The sequence below is a fragment of the Panthera uncia genome (assembly GCF_023721935.1).
Source record: "Panthera uncia isolate 11264 chromosome B3 unlocalized genomic scaffold, Puncia_PCG_1.0 HiC_scaffold_2, whole genome shotgun sequence".
Classification (NCBI taxonomy): domain Eukaryota; kingdom Metazoa; phylum Chordata; class Mammalia; order Carnivora; family Felidae; genus Panthera; species Panthera uncia.
In genome coordinates, this window is record NW_026057583.1 from 3,665,054 (window position 1) to 3,685,063 (window position 20,010).

At 44.1% G+C, this 20,010-nt stretch overlaps 1 protein-coding gene across 1 annotated transcript; it reads right to left on the bottom strand.

Annotated features, from left to right (window-relative positions):
- Nucleotides 1–220: 220 nt before the first annotated feature.
- SAXO2 (stabilizer of axonemal microtubules 2) lies at nt 221–19,953 on the bottom strand. The gene is made up of 4 exons (XM_049614338.1): nt 19,803–19,953; nt 16,960–17,139; nt 11,646–11,848; nt 221–3,434 (listed from the first exon to the last, which is right to left on the bottom strand). The coding sequence occupies exons 1-4, from the start codon at nt 19,838–19,840 to the stop codon at nt 2,491–2,493; spliced, it is 1,365 nt and encodes a 454-aa protein (XP_049470295.1). The 5' UTR covers nt 19,841–19,953; the 3' UTR covers nt 221–2,490.
- Nucleotides 19,954–20,010: the final 57 nt, after the last annotated feature.

The following is a 20,010-nucleotide window of genomic DNA, read 5'->3' on the forward strand; positions in this document are numbered from 1 at the left end:
ACCTAAAGACTTTTTGGCCTCAGTTGGTGAGGAATCAAAGTCCCTCGTTTAACACTAGGATTCACTCTTAGCATTGCCCGAGCAGTTCTTACAAACCACAAGGCCTTTCTTTCTAGTCTCTGGGTCTGTGGGCTCATTTCCCACAACAAGGATCTGCAGGGAGACCCGTGGAGATGGGATGGGGTGAGGCTGGAAATTTCCTACTGCCTCTTCTCTCTGGATTGTCCTTCTTTCTTCATTGGATTCGTCCAAGTTTGGCTTAGTGAGAACTCCTTCTAGAATGTGGCAGGCTGCTAAATATTACAGGTTTCCGGTGCTGTTACAATGGGGTTTGTGTGTGTGTCCCTGCACAGCACATATTTCAAGGAGACCTTAAGGGCGATGGCAGGTCAGGTGACTCCAGCTTTCCACCACCACATTTGGAACTCTCTCGTGCACAGACTCTGGAGATCACTCTGTACCTGCGTTCAGGCTGTTCCCGCTGTCCCGCTTTTCCTGACCTGGCAAGTTCCGGCTCACCATTCAAGATTCAGCTCAGCTGTCCTCTCCTTAAAGAAGCTTTCCCCGAATTCCCGGGCTAAGTGGCCCATCTGTACTCTCTTCCAATGTCTTATTCACGCCTATTATATTGGGTGTTAGATCACGGGGAGACACCATTATTCAGCTCTGTGTCCTCAGCCCAAGTCACATTGCCACGGGAAACCCCAGGGTAAGTTTACTATGGGGAGCCTTTGTCCAGGGAAGAGACCACCCCCATTAGATTACAGAGGGATTTGCATGTCCAGCATCAGAAAATGGGCCAGGATGAGAGTGCTATCATATTTTCTAATTTTTTATTTTGAGTATATAATCATGTTTTTTTATTATAAAGGTAAGAATATCTAGTTATGTACAGGTTAACCTAGGTAAGAGTTCATTACAAAGGCCTCTTTTCCGGAGAAAATTTTGTGCAGAAATGACTTCCTGAAAATGCATTTTATTGATGCTTTATTAATGTTGCATAAATACAGAATTCTACATGTCCTAATTTTCACTAATCAATACAAACGTACATACACACGAGCTACTTTCAAATAAACATTTTAACCAAACATTGGTGGACCTATTCTCAAGCACATAGTTTGAAGGAATTCTAAAGCTACAAAAGAATACACTTTGTGATAAATCATACTCTCCCCTAATGCAATCATCCAGCAGAGAAAAAATAAAAACAGGCGTTTAATTCGTTAGGAAATTGTCAGCATTTATAAATGCAATATGTTCTTTCTGCTTCACTCACTGACATCATTCTTTCCCTCCCTTCTTAGCGCTTAGCTCACGCCGGAGAAGAAGGACATAATTATGCTCCAGACCGGGCCTGCTGCTGCTTCTGAACCATGACTCCAGGCATGGCAATTAGGTACGTCATGACCTGGGGTTACCCTGAAGATTCTTCAGAGCCATCGGTCATTCCTAAAACTACTCGAACACACAGTGTTTTCCTTCCTACAAATACTGTCTTTCAAACCACACGACTCTCCCAGTCCAAGCTCTCTATGCTCTGTGACGGGTTCTCAGGCGCTTGATTGAGGACAAGACTCAGAAAGCTTACTCCTCATAAGCTCAAAGCAAATTTGGTCATTTTCCAATCCTTGCCTCCGGCCAGAAAGTGAGTGTTGAGGAGGTAATGACCCTCGTTTGGAAAAGGAGAAAACAGGTTCAAAAGAGAGACTGAGGGACTTCGTAACAATCTCTGACACTTGTTTGGCACTTTGACTTTTGGGTTTCGATGAACCATCTGCCCCGATGCTCGAAACGATGTTTGTGAGCTGAGCAGAGCAAATCTCCTTTTACACATGGGGACACTGGGGCTCAGAGACATCCATCACTGGCCTAGGGGGTCGCAAATAGAAACTGTTGTCGCTGGAACCCGAACTCAGAGCCTTGATTCCCCGCGCGCAGAGCCGTTGCTGGTCACACGGTGGCTCCTTTTATGAACTTGAGCATGGTGAGGAGTGGTGCAGTCACCCCTGGCACCGCTAACCACGGTGCAGGGTGTCCACGCCCTGAAGTCTGAGATGAAGACCGTCGCCCGGATGAGGAATCCACGTGTCGTGGTCAGAGGTGTGCTGGACAGTCCCAGTGCACTTGACACATGATAACCAGGTTGTGAGTGACCATGTAATTGTCGTAATTAAAAGCATAAGTATAAAGGGTAATCGATCAGAGACAAGCGACCAAACGGTAGGTTGGGGATCAAAATAGTTCAGATGGGAATGCCCGTTAATTCAATTTTCAGAATAGCAGAGTAGAGAACAATCTTGGTGAGGGATCAATACAAAATAGATTTTCAGGTCCTCGCTTCCCATAAGTAATTTTCCAATTTTCTTGTTTAAAATTTTAAAATGATTTCTTTTACCTCTCCCCTCAATTATTCTCACTACCAAAAAATTGGCTTTGCCTTTAGAAAACCAATATCCTGTTAGCTTCCTTTCGAACGTGATTTGACGATTAGAAGGCCTCCACCATGGGTGTGATCTTGCGGAAGAAGTGATGACCTCGGGAATTTGTATTTTCAAAGATATAACCCGGAGGAGAGGGGAAGCTGGCGGGGCAGATTTCCCGTTTCTTTGGTGTGTACTCTAGACAGTACATGGTTGTGTCATCGAATGAAGCAGAACTCTTCACGGGAGCGTGCACGGGTTTGCAGCTCTGTGTTGCATTCAGCTCATGTGGCACATAGTGAGACCTGAAAGTGGTCCGACCATCAAATTTTCCAGATGGGTTGGGAATCTGCTGCTGCTTCTTAATAAGTCCTTGACGACAGCTTTCCCAGGCTGGAAAATCTTCCTTTGTGGTGCTTTTTCCTTGAAAAGGAAAGTTGTTATTTCTTTTCTGAGAAACTGGCCTGATGGGAACAACACGTTTGGTCTGATAGGGAACGTAGTCAAGATGGCTTGTGCTGTTTAACTGCATGGTGCCTGTGGGAGGGACATACTCTGGTGTTTTCTTGACTGCAGGCGGTGGGATTTCCCATGGTTGAAAGCTTTCGCAGAATTCGGTGCTTCCTTCAAAATGAGCATTTTGGGTCACTCTGGTGTATGGAGGTCTGCAGAGTTTTGCAGATTCGCCAGCAAGGCCCTGAAAGTCATACCGGTGAGTTGTGAGATCCTCAAAGGGTTGGGTGGTTGGCTTGTAAACCTCTTTTGGCCTTGAAAACTTGAATTCTAGCTGATAAGGTACATAGTCAAGGCGGTGACTTGTGTCACCATTAAAAGGGACAGTAGAACGTTTGATCACAGGGCTGGGTTTAAAGCTTTGCCGAGGCTGTATCTCCCGAGGAACATAATCATCCTGAAATGTAGTTGAATTTCCAAATTTCACGGCGGGGGGATGATATGTTTGCTCTGGTTTATAAAGGTCCGTTTTCTGAATGTCCCAAGCTCTGTAATCATCTTGAACATAAAAAAGAGAGCATTTTAAAATACTGAAGAAAACAACCATCTTCTAAAAATCATGGCTTGCTTACTTCTCTCATTGCCAAACATCTTTTCATTTCCTTCATAAATCTGGACAATAATCGAGTATGAAGTTGCTCACGTTCCCCTAGTTTGTTTCTTCTTCATGTCCACCTGTCTCTTCTATCATCCATTTTAGTACATATAACTTTCTACTTCTAGACTTACCTGAATACGCAACAAGGGAACAGAACATCTGAGCTGGATTGTTGATAGTTTTTGAAAGCCCGTGTTTTGGATAAAGGCAGAGTTTAGGAGGTTATGGTTGTGTTTTCCAGGAACTGCTTGGGGTTTTCACTATAACTCAAGAAATGCTAAAGGAAACCATAAAATCTAGGGATTAACATGAAATCAAAGGCCCTGATGTGTGGGCAAAAGTGACGTGGGTATTATTCCTTGGTTTCGGAGGGACTCCTCAAAGGAGAGAGAATTTCAATTCCATTATACTTTAGGAACAGGACTCTCTGAGCAAAGATACAGAATAACTTGTACTATCCCAGAAAGTTCATTGGCTTCAACTTTAACTTCTCAGAAAATGGACTTCACGTCATTCCCCAAAGATAGGGGGCCATCTAGAGGCCAGAGGCCTGAAATGAGTGCTTTCAAACATGTCAGAAATTGTATGTAGAATTTACAAGTGAACATCAGAGCTAAGTCTGAGATTTAGCGTTAAATACCTAAATTCTGCTTCTTGCAGCCTACCTAGACCATGGATGGGAAACTGAAGTACTTATATTTCAACTGAGGGTTATTTAGTTTTTCTATTTCTAGATGAGAAAGGTAGTAAGATAAGGAATACTGTGGAAAATGGGGTGCCTGGGTGGCTCAGTCGGTTGAACGTCCGACTTCGGCTCAGGCCATGATCTCACAGCTCATGAGTTCAAGCCCCGCGTTGGCCTCTGTGCTGACAGCTCAGAGCCTGGAGCCTTCTTTGGATTCTGTGTCTTCCTCTCTCTGCCCCTCCCCTGCTCATGCTCTGTCTCTGTCTCTCTCTCTCAAAAATAAACATTAAAAAAAATTAAAAAAAAAGAAATACTGTGGAATTGACTTTACCCAAAAAAGATGTACACTGAAGACTAATTTATAAAAGACAGAAGTCATACAAGATAACATATAAGAGTCTAGGCTACAGTCCATGCAGTGTCTATTGGAAAGGCCAAAACTCAAATGCTTTTTATGGGGATACCTCCTTTGGAGAGAAGAATTTCTCATTCACAAACATTTCTGCCACAGTGGCCAACGTTGGGACCAAACGATCACTTCCATCTCATCAAGTACTGGTGTTTGGATGAGAGTGGATGCCTGGCCTGAGAGCAGATCATCTGTAGGCTAGCAGGGATCTACAAAACAGCCTGGCAAGAAGAGACGAGCTGGGTAAGCAGTTCTTGTCCTTGTGAACCCAAATTTGAAAACATGGAGCCAGATAAACGCGAGAGATGCATCTACAAGGATGCCATGTAGTAGATAGAATTGGATAGCTATGGTAAGCCGAAGACTTCAAAATCCACCTGTAGGGCAACAGAATTGATAAGTAGACAGAGGAGCCCAGGTAGTAGAGTGGCAGTCAGAGCAGATGCATGCAGAGAAGTGAAGAGGCTGTAATAGAACCCATGGGGCTCTGGCAGAGAGCGGGGAGGGAGGGAGTAGCTCCGCCCTCAAGCTTCCTCTGTACCCGATGGCTTTCCACTACCAGGTCACGGGAAACTCTCTTTTTCTTGAGGCACCATGAACGAATCTCTGTTGTTTGCAATGTCAAGTATAAAATTATAACATTTTTTCACTAGAAGGAAATCGTAGGGTGCTATTGAAGGTCTGTAGTCCGGCCTTGCTGCCAAAATGACTGAGAAAAAGATGTTAATTTCAAAAAAAGAAACTAAATAGAAGAGGGTAGTTCTCCCTTGCCAAACGAGCTTCAGTTTTCAAAAGGGAAGCAAGAATTTGGAGACCGAAACACAAGATTTCACAGTACACGTTACCATGGATATCGGTTGCAGATAAATGTAGAAAATTGATTTTCCTTTTATACATATACCTATGCTCATATGCATGGAATATTGATCGTTCATTCTGGAGTATTTATTGATAATGTTCAAGCAACACCTTTAAAATGTAATATTTATTAATATAATCTATTTTTCGTGTCTTATGACACTGATAGAAAGGACAAATGTAGTGCCATGCGTATCTAACAGTGCAGTCTGGTCCTTTGGCAACTGCGGTATTGCCCTGGTTAGATAAGGGAAATTCTGTTTCCTCTGCTCGTTCTTTTGATTTCTAGCCACTTGCTCTCTTCTGATCAGCCTCACGTCCATGTGTTTGCTCACCATCAATGTTTGAATGTAGAGCTCCACCCCCATCCTTATATAATGAGCTGTTCTAGGTTCCTCTTTGAGGACAAAAGTCCTGAGTTGCACATGCTAGTTCTTTTCCTTGGTACTTTGGAACCTGTTCCCTGTGGCATCTTATGGCACCAAGGACTTGGAAACAGCTTTTACAAAGCCAGGGAGCTCCATCCTGAGCATTTCTTTCTCAATCTGTATATCATCAAAGAAGTCCCATGGTTTTAATACTACCTGGAAGCTGATGATTTCCAGAAGTGAATCGCCATTCCAGACTTCCTTTTGAACACCAAACCCACATATACATCTTCCTACTAGATATCCCTAGTAGATATCAGAGGTAAACTGAAACTTAGTATGCTCAAACTGAAAAATCAATCTTGAAGTGTTAATTGAAATTTTATTTCATTTACATTTAATGTAATGAATGGTCTAGTTGAGTTTAAGTTGACTATATTGTTGTTTGCTTTTGATTGTTCCCACGTGTCCTTTGTTCCCTTACCCCTTATTTTCTGCCTTGTTTTAGATAAAGGGTATTTTTATTATTCCATTTTCTCCATTAGCACTTTAATTATAACTTCGCATATTTTTAAAACTTTTTTTAATGTTTATTTTTTGAGAGAGAGAGAGAGAGAGAGAGAGAGACAGAGTGTGAGTGGGGAGGGGCAGAGAGACAGAGGGAGACACACAATCCAAAGCAGGCTCCAGGCTCTGAGCTGTCAGCACAGAGCCCGACGTGGGGCTCAGACTTACTAGCAGTAAGATGATGACCTGGGCCAAAGTCAGACCCTTAACCGATTGAGTCACCCAGGTGTCCCAAACTTCACATATTTTTAGAATGAAAATGCATTTTTTTCCTATTAGCGGATCTTTTGGACCTACTTGAACTTAAATTGATATTTTTACCCCTTCTAGAACAGTGGAAGAAACTTTCAACAGTTTAATGCCATTTACACCCTCATGCTGTATTTTGTGCTATATTTTACTTCCGTATTTATATAAAAATACATAATATAATTATTATTGTGACTTTGAGAGGTTGGTGTTCTCTTATATTTACCCACATAGTTAACCTTTCTGTGTGTTTCATATCTTCATGCATTTCATGCTGCTCTCTAGAATCATTTGCCTTCCACCCGAAGACATTCCTTTACTACTTTTTATAGTATGGGTCTGTTACTAACAGATTCTTTGAGTTTTTTTTTGTTGTTGTTGTTTTCCAAAAACATTTTTATTTTGCCATATTTTTTGAAAGATATTTTCATTAGATGTGAAAATCTGGGATTCATTGGGTTTAAAGTTCTTGGTTCTTTTTTTCCTTTCAACACTTTAAAGATGTCATCCCATTATCTTCTGGATTCCATAGCTTCAGATGAAAAGTTAGGTATGTTTCTGATTTTTCTTTTTGTGAATAATGTGTAGTTTTGCTACTTTTGAGAATTCATCTTCACTTCATTTTCAGAAGTTTGATGATAATTGCCTAGCTGTGGTATTCTTTGTATTTATCTATTTGGGGATTTGTTGAGCTTCTTGAATCTATGGCTTGGTTCTTTCATCAATTTTGAAAATTTCTTGACCATCTCTCCAAATATATTCTAGTTCTTCTTAGGTCTCATATTTTACCAAGTGCTAGATGTCAACTATAAGAAAGCCATAGACATTGAAATCAATGTTATTTTCAACAGGAGAAAGCTTGCTTTTTTCAGTGTTAGGCCGATCGCCTTGATCCAATCAGGAACTGAGCTAGGTTGGTGCTCAGAGGCACTTTTAGTTAGACATGGTCTTCCTTTAGATACAAGTGTGTGAAGGACAAGAACTGTGGTGTGTTTGTGGTAGAGCCCTCATTCTGTGGGACTTTGTTTCCTAAGCACCTACTCCCAAGTACAACTGTGGGATACTTCTGTGGGATTCTTTCTGCCCTAGTCTCCTCGCCCACCATGCCCCCGAAACACTCTGCAAACACCCCACAGGGAAAACCAGCCATACATCTGGAGGACTTAATAGATTCCAACTTGTCATACCAAGCCCACATACCAGGCACTCCACTGGATTCCCTTCTCCCAGTAGAGTCTTTCTGCTTATGCCAAGCCCAGTCTTCAGCCTTGGCCTGCATTTGACAAATGGTCCAAGGGATGTAAACAGCTATCTTAGTTCACCTAGGAAGGCATGCACCATCTCTGGAATTTTAGTTCTTTCCTTTCACAGCTGTCTAATGCCATTTAAAAAAGTTTTTTTTCCAGTTAAAAAATATATACATAGGGGGGCCTGGGTGGCTCAATTGTTTGAGTCTGACTTCAGCTCAGGTATGATCTTATGGCTTGTGAGTTCAAGCCCCATGTTGGGCTCTGTGCTGACAGCTCAGAGCTTGGAGTCTGCTTCAGATTCTGTCTCCGTCTCTCTCTGCCCCTCCCCTGCTTGCACTCTGTCTCTCTCTCTCTCAAAAATAAACATTAAAAATAATAGTAACAGGGGCACCTGGGTGGCTCAGTCGGTTAAGTGTCCAACTTCGGCTCAGGTCATGATCTCAAGATTTGTGGGTTCAAGCCCTGAGTCAGGCTCTGTGCTGACAGGTCAGAGCCTGGAGCCTGCTTTGGATTTCTGTGTCTCCCTCGCTCTCTGCCCCTCCCCTGCTCGGACTCTGTCTCTGTCTCTCTCAAGAATAAACAAACATTTATAAATAAATAAATAAATAAATAAATAAATAAATAAATAAATAAATAAATAAATGTTTATACATATCTTTAGCTGTTGCAGTGGAAATGATGCAGTCTGCCATTTACTATAGGCTGCCTGGAAACAGAACTCACCCACTTTTAGTAGCTATGATAAAAACGTTAAGCACCTCAGTCTGTGATCAAGGCTTCACAATCTGATCTCCATCTACATTTCTAGAATTAGACCCCAATCTTGCATTTCCTCCTCTGATGTTTACCCAACAACCATTGTATTTTTCTGGTCTTCTGCGTTTTTGCTCATTTCACCCTAGTTTTTGTGATGTCCTTCCCTTTCCTGTAGACCAGTACTTACTAGTCTCTGATACATTCCTGGGCTGGCCTGAAGTGTGATGTTGCTCAGTCTAAATTTTTGAAGCATGAGTTGTTCCATCAATTTTTTAGTAAATTATCCTCCTCCCTAGTAATAACACATACATTTTTTTAAGTGTATTTATTTTGAGGGGGTGGGGAGAGAGAGAGAGAGAGAGAGAGAGAGAGAGAGAGAGAGAATCCCAGAGAGAGAGAGAGAGAGAGAGAGAGAGAGAGAGAGAATCCCAAGCAGGCTTCGTGCTGTCAACACAGAGCCCAACACGGGGCTTGAAGTCCCGAACCGTGAGATCATGACCTGAGACAAGTTCAAGAGTCAGACACTCAGCCAAATGAGCTGCCCCAGCACCCCAATAACACATATTATTTATTTCTACTAAAGCTATTTAATTTTTTATGCTACTATTGCTTTTTTTTCCTCAACCATAAAGTTTCTACTTGTCAACAACTATGTTTGATTCGGATCTCTGTATTCCCTACAGTGGCTAGCACAGAGCAGAGAAATCCTGAAAACATTTATCAAATCAAACACTGGCCTATTTTCATCATCTATGTTTTAATATGAATGACCTTCTAAAGTGAGGCTTCTGGGGGCAGATGCATTTCTGAGAGTAGCCTGTCTCATAGAACTACATCTCCAGAACTAGATGTTACCCTTCTTGCCACCACCCTACAGGCTTTTTTCTTCCTTTCTCTTTATCGTATCCCACTTCTGTCTTTCCTCTGTTGTCTGATTCTCGATGAATAGCGAGAGGGTCTCTTACTATGATTTCTTGTCAGCTACACGCCTGTCCTTAAATAGGTGTCTATAAAATCCTGCAATACAATCATCACACAGAATGATGAGTTCTGCCTCGGCCCTTAATATTTATGGTCTCATGCTCCCAAGCCTGGAAATACAAAAGTAACCTCTCCTCACTAGGAAAGATGAGAAGTGAGAAACCAGAGGGACCCCAGGAATCCTCAACATTGGCTTATGGGGGTGAAAGTATGGAAATCTATAGGAAACCCAGGTAATGAGAAGCTAGAACCAGTGTGTGTGTGTGTGTGTGTGTGTGTGTGTGTGTGTGTGTGTGTGTTATGTGTAATAGTCACAACCTCAGGGAATACAAATATTAGTGATACTTTTCCATCGATCTTGTAGGAAAAAGAAAAGAAAATCTTACCATGGTTGGTAAAAGACCCAGTCATTTTCATCAAGTACCTTCTATATCACCTTGTTATGCAGCACATGACCTCCACTGCATACGAGTAAATTCAGATCTGCAATTGCTAAATGCTATATTGCATTACAACAATATACTTATTCACCATACACATTGTCTTAAAACTTCGTTTTAATGTTTGGGTAGCATCTTACGTGATCGCAGCTTAAGAGACAGAAAGCACGTTGCCCCCGACCTCCCTATACGTAGATCCTAGAGTACTGATAACAGGCACTTTACCTACGCATCGAACTGGTGAGGGGGATATTTGAAGAACACATAGACCTCCAGCTATTGCCCATTTAAACTATAAACCATTGCTTTCATTGTGGGTGACATCACTGTTACAAAGGGGTTTTATCTGAGGACATACCATTCAGCTATATCACGTAACTAACAAAAAGGATATCAGCTTAAAAACGCAATTACATTATCAAGAAAAAATATGGAAAGAATATGTACTAACAAGATGGGCTTTAAAAAGAGACCCCGTTCCCCAAAAGCAATAGAGTATTTTAAAATCAACTTGGTTTTTGGAAAGAAACTAGCCATACACTGTCCAGCCTCTTACTCTTCTAAGTCAGCGGCCCACAGAGAGAAGGTGTCATCACACTTTGTCCCTGCTAGAAGCCTTAGAGGAGTAAGTTCCCTAAGCGGTGCACCACCATTGTCCCCGGATGGATAAGCCGATTTTGGTCTGAGTTCAGTATCAGGAAGCATCTGTGCCCAGATCTAAGCCTTATTCTTCACCCTAGCCCTTGTCACTCGAAAGGGAATAAATATTTGGTTCTGCATCTGCTCTTTTGCTTTCAGTTGGCTCAGAACTTAAGTGGTGAAGGGTGTCGCTCTTTACTTGACCTTCTCAAAGACTCCAGTCCGCTCGGTAGAGTTTCAGCTCATTCTGGAATTGCAGGAAAGGAACAGTGCCAAGTAACCGTGGCACAATGCGACAAAGATGATATAATGCTTGTTCACTGGCAGCCTTTGCTTTTACACTTGACCCATGAACAACACAGGGGTTAGGGGCACTGACCCCCCTGCACAGTCAGAACTCTGCACATAACTTTGACTACCAGAACAACTAATGGCCTACTGTTGGCCGGAAACCTTAACGACAGTTAACAATAGTTAAGGTTCCTATACATCCACAGTCAATGTATATTTTGTATGTTACACGTATTCTGTGTTGTGCTCTTACAACGAAGTATAAGCCGGAGAAAAAATGTGATTCAAAGAATCATAAGGAAGGGATAATACATTTGCAGGGCTGGGCTGGACTGTATTTCTGGAGAAGCCACACATACGGGGACCTGGCTCAACTGTATATGTTTTTAGACAGAGAACGTGAATTAAGTGGCTACATTTGGAAAGAAACCCAGGCCTTTTAACTCTCAGTGAGGCAAATGGTCTTTCTTCACTATACAGTACTGCTTTGACCAAAGCCAAAAAAGGTTCTCCTGAGTCGTGGGAGCTAAGTTTGGCCACACACCAAATTATGATTTGACGTTGGAGAGAAGTGAGTTTAGGTTTTTTGGCTCCTTCATTTTTGAAATGCCAAGTTACCTTTATAGGTTGGGACAGTGTCCAACTTTCCTTGTTTAGCTTGTTGTCTCTCCAAAGGCCGGATGATGGCCACAGGCTGCACTTTGTAAGAATTGAAATCCCGTTTGTACGTAGTGCCAAGATCAATCTCCCCCTGTTTTGGTTTATATTCTTCTGGTACCTGGCGAGGCTGTTTGACTATTTCGTAAGGACGATAATCCGATCTGAAACATATAAATTTGAAACATAGCCTCACAGTTTCTTAATTAGAAATAATCATTATCTCAACGCAGTATTGAAATTTCCAAGGTTTCTTTTTTCATTTGAAAAGTCTAAGAAGATATTAAAATGGTGGCAGTTGATAAACTACTTGAGAGAAATAATTCCTTTATGCCCTATCCAGTGACTAAATACGTTAAGAAAAAATATGTCAAAAATCCTGGTTTTCAAAACATCATTACAATGCATCTTCAGTTGACTGGATCTTACATAAGTAAAATCTTTAAGTAACGGAATGTTTTTCTAACCTAGAAGGAAATTTTCGGATTTCATGAATCTAAAATCTACCCCCTGGGTCCACTTTGTCCAAATCTTTATTCGTCCTACTTAAAGACTAAGCTATTTGGGCATGCTCTCTTCTTATTGAGATCATAAGATCTTCCTGCTTAGTATTGAATCATCAGTTACGTGGATAATTAACACCTGAACTCTGGACTTCAGCCTTAAACCGCATTCATAGTATGGATGTGATTCTGCCTCATCTCCGGACCTCCCAGAAGCCCTTGCCACAGATGGGAGCTGTGTGGCGATGCGGCCACCCTGGGCATCACGTAACCTCACGGGGCAGAAGGAGAGCTGCAGACACTTGGGTTGGCTGGTGGGGTGCGGAAGGGAGGTGACAGACCCAGCGTGATCAGACTCCCTCCCTGGGTCCGAATCCCGGCTCTGTCGTTCACGAGATGCGTGACCTTGGACGACTCAGTTAACCCGCCTGTGCCCCAGTTTCCTGACATATAAAATGGGCCGATCTTGCCATGTACCTCACAGGGTTATTTCAGAACTGGCACATGTACAGGCGTGCACGCACACATATTTACGAGAGCTTGGTGCCCAGTGAGGGCAACACGTTAGCCACTACTATTTATTATTACTACAAGTCTTCAAAATTGCTTTCTTCTCTTCTGGACTCTCCTGTGTCACTCATTTTAGTTGTTTAAACCATCGTGTACTAATCACTACTTTCTGTGTGTGTCCATAAGCAACACTGAACACTTGTTCCCTATTTAGCGAAAGGCATCCCGGCGACTTGAGCTGCACAGTCGGAAAGCCAGGACTCACCGTCAGGCCTCTGCAATCCTATCAGCGCGGCCTCCGAATCTCTTGCAGACCCCACCCTTTCCTCCTCCGTGGCGCTACCAGAATGGCCCAAGCTTTCCTAATCCCTGTTCAAACCTATTAGCTTCTCTCCAGTCTGGTCTCACGTTGCACCCAAAGGAATCCTCTCACTTGTAAGTTTGATCAGGTCATTCCCACCGGTATCTCCCTCACCCCTTCCAAATGCAAACAGGTGGGTGGACAAGAGAAGAAACTTTCAGCGGCTTCGTGTGGCTCCAAGGACACGGCAAAAACCGCCGGGGGCCTCCTCCGCTAGCCTCAGCACCCGCTTCCTCCTGCAGGGGGAGGCGGCCTTCTCTAGGAATTGCCTTCTCTCCCCTCCCCTCCCCTCCCCTGCCCGCCATCTTTGCCGGGAATGCACTTCCTTACCTACTTAATTCAGTCAGTTGCTTCACACCTGTCGGGATTTAGCTCCCTCTTCTCTTCTCCCTGATAAAGTCAAACCTTTTATTCTGGCTCTCAAGTCACCTTGTGCCTGTCCTTCACGCACGTGATCACTGCTGCGATTTTGTACTTCTTCCCAGTGATGTGTCGCTACCTTCGCTGGACTGCAGAGTCTGTGAGCACAGAGATCGTGGCCGGAACCCCATGCTCACCGCTGTGTGCCAGGGGCTTCGCGTAGGGCCCGACACCTAACAAATGCTTAGTAAATATTATTTAGTGGATAAGTGGTAGAAATCACATACCTCTTACTCTCAAGACATCTGAGTTGTTCTTTGCTCTTCCTGAATGCCAGCTAGAGGGGAACGGGCTAAAATGCGATCAGGGAGATGACAGAGAGAAAGCGTAGAAGTCTTAGTTCCTCTAGGTGGATTCGCTAAGTGTTAGAAAGTATACCTCCAAACCCAAAGCAGCGGTCTATGGAGACGTGGTAGTGGGTAAATGCACTCTCGGCCATCGGATTGGCCCCATACGACGTGACCACAATCATACTTCGGGGCGGGCTTCCCAGCTACCCTGGCAGACATCTAGCTGTCCTGCGGCTGTGACGTTGTACAAAGCATCGAAAATCTTAGAGACAAGTCTAGACATCTGCTCGTTACAGTCCCGTCCTGTGTTACAGAGAAGTACAGAATGACCCTTTATCGTTCGTACCGGCCCATCAGCTGTTGCTGCTTAGTGGGCACAGTCAACATGAGGGAGCTGAGGAAGGGTTCTGAACCCCTGGCCTGCGACCCTCGGAAGTGCTGCTGTTCGCAGTCAAGATACCAAGAAAAGATCCAATGTTTTACTAAGTGTACAGACGGTGATTTAAAAAACGGAAATTATAGTCGCCTGGGCATATTTGGAACTTTTGGGAGCTGGGACATTTTTTTTCTTTCTTTTGTCTTTCTGGTTGGTTGGTTGTTGTGTTTTGTTTCATTTTTACCATTAAGGGATGCTTGATCAAGTCAACTGACAAAACCAGAATTATGAAACAATTGCCTTTTTAAAGGAAGGTATGGCACGGGGCGCCTGGGTGGCTCAGTCAGCGAAGCGTCTGACTCTTGGTTTCGGCTCAGGTCATAACCTCACAGTTCCCGAGTTCGAGCTCCATGTCAGGTGCTACACTGACAGGGGTGGAGCCTGCTTGGGATTCTCCCTCCCTCCCTCCCTCCCTCTCTCTCTCTCTCTCTCTCTCTCTCTCTCTCCCTGCCCTTCCCCCCACTCCTGCTCTCTCTCTCTCTCTCAAAATAAATAAAAACTGAAAGATATGGCGTGTCATTCTTTCCCAATTTTAACATTTAGAACTAGTTAAATGCGAAACCTTTATTCAACAAATATGCATATTGTGACATTTATTTCAGATCTCCGTTATGAATCATTAAGGCATCAAGGAAGAATGTTAAGGTGAAGAACAAAATGAGCAACATTCCCATTTGCTCTCTCTCAATTGTTCTATTTCTTCACCTCATTTTCAATAATTATAGCTTGTTTATTTACCCGAGTTTTTGTTTCTTGACTGCTATCCTCACAAGGCTGTAAGCAACACAGGGGCCAGGTCCCTCATGGCCCACGTCACACTCAGGGACGCTGTAGCACTTGACCCGCTGCACTGAATCTGCGGCAACAGACTGAGCAGCAGTGGTTAAAGATGCAGATTCCTGGGACCTGTGGTTTCAGGTGGAACGCTGGAATCTGCCATTTTAACCCTTCTGGATGCTTCTAAAGCACACTGTATCTGAGGACTGTGGAAGATCTTCAAATCTGTGGACGAGTCACACGTCTACAGAAGTCGAGTGCAATCACCAAAACAATGCTACCTCAAGGGCGGCCCGAAATGTTAGAGGGACAAGTAATGGCCTGAGAGTTCGAAGCTCTCAACCTTGGCTTACGCAAGGAGAATGGGCTCTGTCTAAAATGAGAAGAGAACGGGTAACACTGCAGATTAAAGTGGTTACGGAGCATTTTTAAAACCCCAAGTTATAGAAATCTATCTGATGTGTGTGTTTCCTGACACCAGAAACTTCTATTTATTGATTTTTATACTTAACACCTAAGATTGTGCCTTGACTATGGTGTGCACATTAACAGAATAAAGACAAGAATTAACTCACTGACAAAGGTACAAAACAAATTAAAAAAAAAAAAAAAAAGCTAAGTCTGGGGCGTCTCGGTGACTCAGTCGGTTGAGCGTCCGATTCTGGATTTCGGCTCAGGTCAGAATCTCACAGTTTGTGGGATCGAGCCCCGCATGGGGCTCTGTGCCGACAGCATGGAGCCTGCTTGGGATTCTCTCTCTCCCTCCCCCACTCCTGCACGTTCTCTCTGTGAAAAATAAATTAACTTAAAAAACCAAAACCAAAAACAAAACCAACTAAGTCCCAATGGAAAGTTCAGGGTCAGAAAGACTTCTTTTTGTCTATCCAACACTGAATAAACATGGAGTGTCTACTCTGTGCCAGCAGGCCTCCCACTAGGTTCCTGGAAATAGAACGTGAAGATTTGAATAGACAGTTCCTGCCTGTGTGGGCCTCTGAAATGGGAGTTAATGATAAATAACTAAGGTGCTTTGAGGCCTTACATAGGGGACTTTTACCCAGCCTGCAAACTGGGTACAGTGTCAGAGTGATAACTAGGTTGAGACGTACAGGCTAAGTGGGCATTAACTGGGGTAAAAGGGAGGGAAATTTCCAGGCAAGTGAAATAACATACTGGAAGGCTCTGTGGCAAGGGAGACCTGAGATTTTTCAAGAAATGAAAAATGTCTTGTGGGATGTGACATTAAAAGAGCACGGTGAAAATAAATTAGAGAAGCAAGTACAGACCAAACCATAAAGGGATTTTGGTGGCTATTAAATAAAATGGGAAAGCATAAGTATTTTAGCAAGGAGGTGATAGAATTAGAACTGCATTTTATTTCAAAAAAATTTTTTTATGTTTATTTTTGAGAGAGAGAGAGAGAGTGACAGAGTGTGAGTGGGGGAAGGGCAGAGAGGGAGACCTAGGATCCGAAGCAGGTTCCAGGCTCCGAGCTGTCAGCACAGAGCCCGACGCGGGGCTCAAACCCACGGACTGCGGGATCACGACCTGAGCCAAAGTTGGACGCTTAACCGACTGAACCACCCAGGGCCCCTAGAACTGGATTTTAAAGAGGTCATGTCTGCAGGGTAAAGTATAGGAAACAGATCAGAGATGTAAACACTAGAAGAGATACAGAAAATTCAGGAAGCTACTGCATTCCTCTAGTTGGGAGACAGTGGAAAGCAGCAGATATTAGAAGAGATTTTAAGTGGCTAAAACAATAAAACTTTTTGTTGCCCTTTTTCCTTCTCACTGTTTGCCATTCTAACCTAACGCTCGTTTTTCTGTGTTTCTCAAGTTGCGACTCAACTGGTTCCTTGCTTCTTGGGTTGGTTCAACTTCAATCAACTTAATAGTTCAATTTAAAGAATAAAACAACTTTATTAAGCCCAGAAGAGTTGGAGAAAAGTAAAGCAAATAGTTTCTGAATATTTACTTAAATGTCGTTATTCCTTCCATTTTACCACGGCATGCTCGAAATTCTTGCTTGGGCTTCAGACTCTGAGGTGGAGGAACATTGCCATATGTAGGATATTTTTCCAAATATTCAGTTGTGGGGCAGGACGTGCCAGAATTTTCATAAATCCTTGTGGTTCCGTGTGGACAATGATGCCGCCTGTGCAAACATAAATAAACTGAAAGATTATTTTGGCTTTCAAAAATATTTTATATAACTGCATCTTAATCAGAGACCTTCAATAAACACACAATCTCTAAATTTAAAAGAAGCTTTACTAATACACACGAACACACAAGAAAACCTGTTTATTCTGCAATGGTGTTTACAAAAATAACGAATAAATTATGGTATATCCTTCATGGTGGAAAAAATTATGGTATTTCCTCTGACAGTGATTGAGAGTGTCTTTTTTATTTTACTTTGTTAATGTTTGTTTATGTTCGAGAGACAGAGCACGAGCAGGAGAGGGGCAGAGAGAGAGAGGGAGACGCTATATCTGAAGCAGGCCCTGGGCTCGGAGCTGTCAGTGGAGAGCCGGACGCGGGGCTTGAACTCACCAACAGTGAGATCATGACCTGAAGTGAAGTCAGACGCTTAACTGACCGAGCCGCCCAGGTGCCCCTGGAGTGTCGTCTTATACTAAGAAGCTGAAAAGCTAACATTTCCCAGGCTCTTGGCAGGCAGGCCCCATGTACAATTTAGCTTTCAACTGTTGGGTGTGCTCAGCTGATGCTCTCAGCACTACGCAGGGAGAGAGGCTTGCGGGGTTGTGGTAGAGGCAGAGAGGCTGGAGCAGGCAGGCGTCAGGCAGCCTTCTGGTTTGCAAGGTGGCTTCCTGTCTGGCAGCTTCGGCAGGAAGGAGTGGTTCTGAAGCCCGACGCTCTGTTGCTGTTTCCTGGGTATTGGCAGGGGCAGTGGCTCCCTTGGCAGCCCAGTTCTGAGGTGAGAGTTTTGGGGAACTTTTCCTGAAAAGCTTACTTTGAAAACTGTTTCTTCCGTTCTTCCAACAATTCTGTGAGCTGCATATACTCCTTAATAAATTCTTTTATGCCTCGACTAGGCAAGAGTAGATTATATTGTCCATGACTAATAATCCTGACCAATATATCATATAAGCTAATAGCAGGTAGTTGTCAAAGAGAATAGGGTTGATCTTAAGGCGTGGCCGTTGCCAGACGCGGAGATTGTAAACAGTGAAAAAGTGGGTTGCGGAACAGTATGTATAATACACTCTATTTCTCTTTCCTTCTAAAGAATGCAAAAACAAGTCCTAAAGAACATTTATTATTTCTAGGACTAGGATGATGAGGGATTTTCACTATATTCTAGATTTTTTGCCTTGCATGTTCATACAGTGCCTCATGTATATTCATTTCATAATCAGAAATAAAAAAGATAAAGTTCTTAACAAAACAAACATAAAAATCCAAGCAAACAAAAAAGAAAAATCAGCTCCTCGGGTCTCATATCATTTCGGGCTCCGGGCTATGTGTGAGGACTACTAACCCAAGCCCAGGTAAGGTTGAAGAAAATGCATACACTCTGTAGATGAGTCAGAACCAGCTAGGGTATCTAGACTCAGTGAACCCCCGGGGAAGAACGTAAGAGAGATCAGCTGTTTTGCATGGAGGCTGCTGGACAGCAGGAAGGATTGCAGTGTGCGGAAGGGCGGAGAGGTGGTGTCATGGGCTATTCAAAATTCAAAGTCAGAGGAGTGGAGAGATTCGAGATTACTGGCTGACAGTGGAGGCTTCGGGAAAGTCCTAAAGTGAGTTAGGACCACAGATGGTCTCTTGGAACAACCAGGGACGGGGAACATAGGTCATGCGTAGAGGTTCTGATACAGGTGCACCGAGTTACAAGAATCAAGTCCAAGCTCTGGAATTTCTCATTATTCTTAGTTTTATTTCTCATGCAAGGCATACATTCGCATTGTAACAAAACAAGCTGAAGAGCTTATAAAGGAAACCGGAAAAGCCCGTTCTCCCAACGTTTCCAGTCTCTAGAAACTACTTTCTGACGATCATCTCTGCTTTTTAGTTTTTCTGGAGGCTAGCTACATCTGGGTTTTCGTTTTTTCCTTTCTTTCTTTCTTTCTTTTTTTTAAATGAGCTTTTAACATCTTGATCTATCCGCTTAGATTTACTAACTTTCAATCCTAACACAGAAAGATTTAATTTATACCGCTCCACTCACTTCCTGTTACATGGTCACTCATGGATTCCGCGGAATCCACATGCTCATAATGTTTCTTTAGCAAACAGTGATCGAATCCGTGGGGCCAACAGTGACTCCGCGGAAGAAGACTGTGTTTACAGGGGATGGGAGGTTGTCACGCAGGGACCCACAGACCAATTCTGGGTTTCGGGGTGGAGGCTGCTCCCATCTCGGTCGGTCAGATCCCCAAGGCGCACTGCTTGGAGGGGAAAGGGGCTACAGTCAGGCTTGGATGGAAAGCTGGGGATGGAAGAAAGCGTGGCGCGGGCTGAGAGCTCATGGACTTGCAGATCGTCCTATTCCTATTCCTTCCTTCCCCCTAAGATGTTGGGGACATGCACTCTCCCAGCGGGATCTGATCGCACCCCTTAGCAGGCTCTGGACCCGCCGCTCCCGCGCAAGCGTCCTCCGCCCAGCCGGCCGGCGTTCAGTGTGCACCTGGCCAGGGAGTCTAAGAGCAGAACTGTTTCACCCGGGAGCCGGCCGGTGCGGACCCGGGGAGTGCGGTCGCCGCTTCCACGTCCCTTCATCTCCGGGGGGGCGGCCACCACGGGGCTCCGGCCACCCGCGCCCCGCCCGCCGCCACGCTGCGCGTTCCTTACCCGCAGGTGCAGATCTGACACAGACACCAGCTCCTCATGCTCGCGGCTGGCCGCTGCCGCCCCGCCGGCCGCTCCGCACCTGCAGCTACGGCCCCGCCGCGGCGCCCGCGGTCGTCAGGGCAACCGCGGGGCCGGGGAGACGGACGCGGAGCCGGCTTCCGGCGCGCGCGGGTCAGAGGTCGTGCGCCCGGGAGCCCCGCCCCTAGCG

What these genes read in the sequence shown, in the direction of transcription:
- SAXO2 (XM_049614338.1), bottom strand. Translation starts at nt 19,840, where the DNA reads ATGAGGAGCTGGTGTCTGTGTCAGATCTGCACCTGCGG. An exon ending in TGTCAGATCTGCACCTGCGG is followed by an intron (nt 17,140 to 19,802) that starts GTAAGGAACGCG and finishes ATGTTTGCACAG; the next exon opens with GCGGCATCATTGTCCACACG. An exon ending in GAAGGAATAACGACATTTAA is followed by an intron (nt 11,849 to 16,959) that starts GTAAATATTCAG and finishes TATATGTTTCAG; the next exon opens with ATCGGATTATCGTCCTTACG.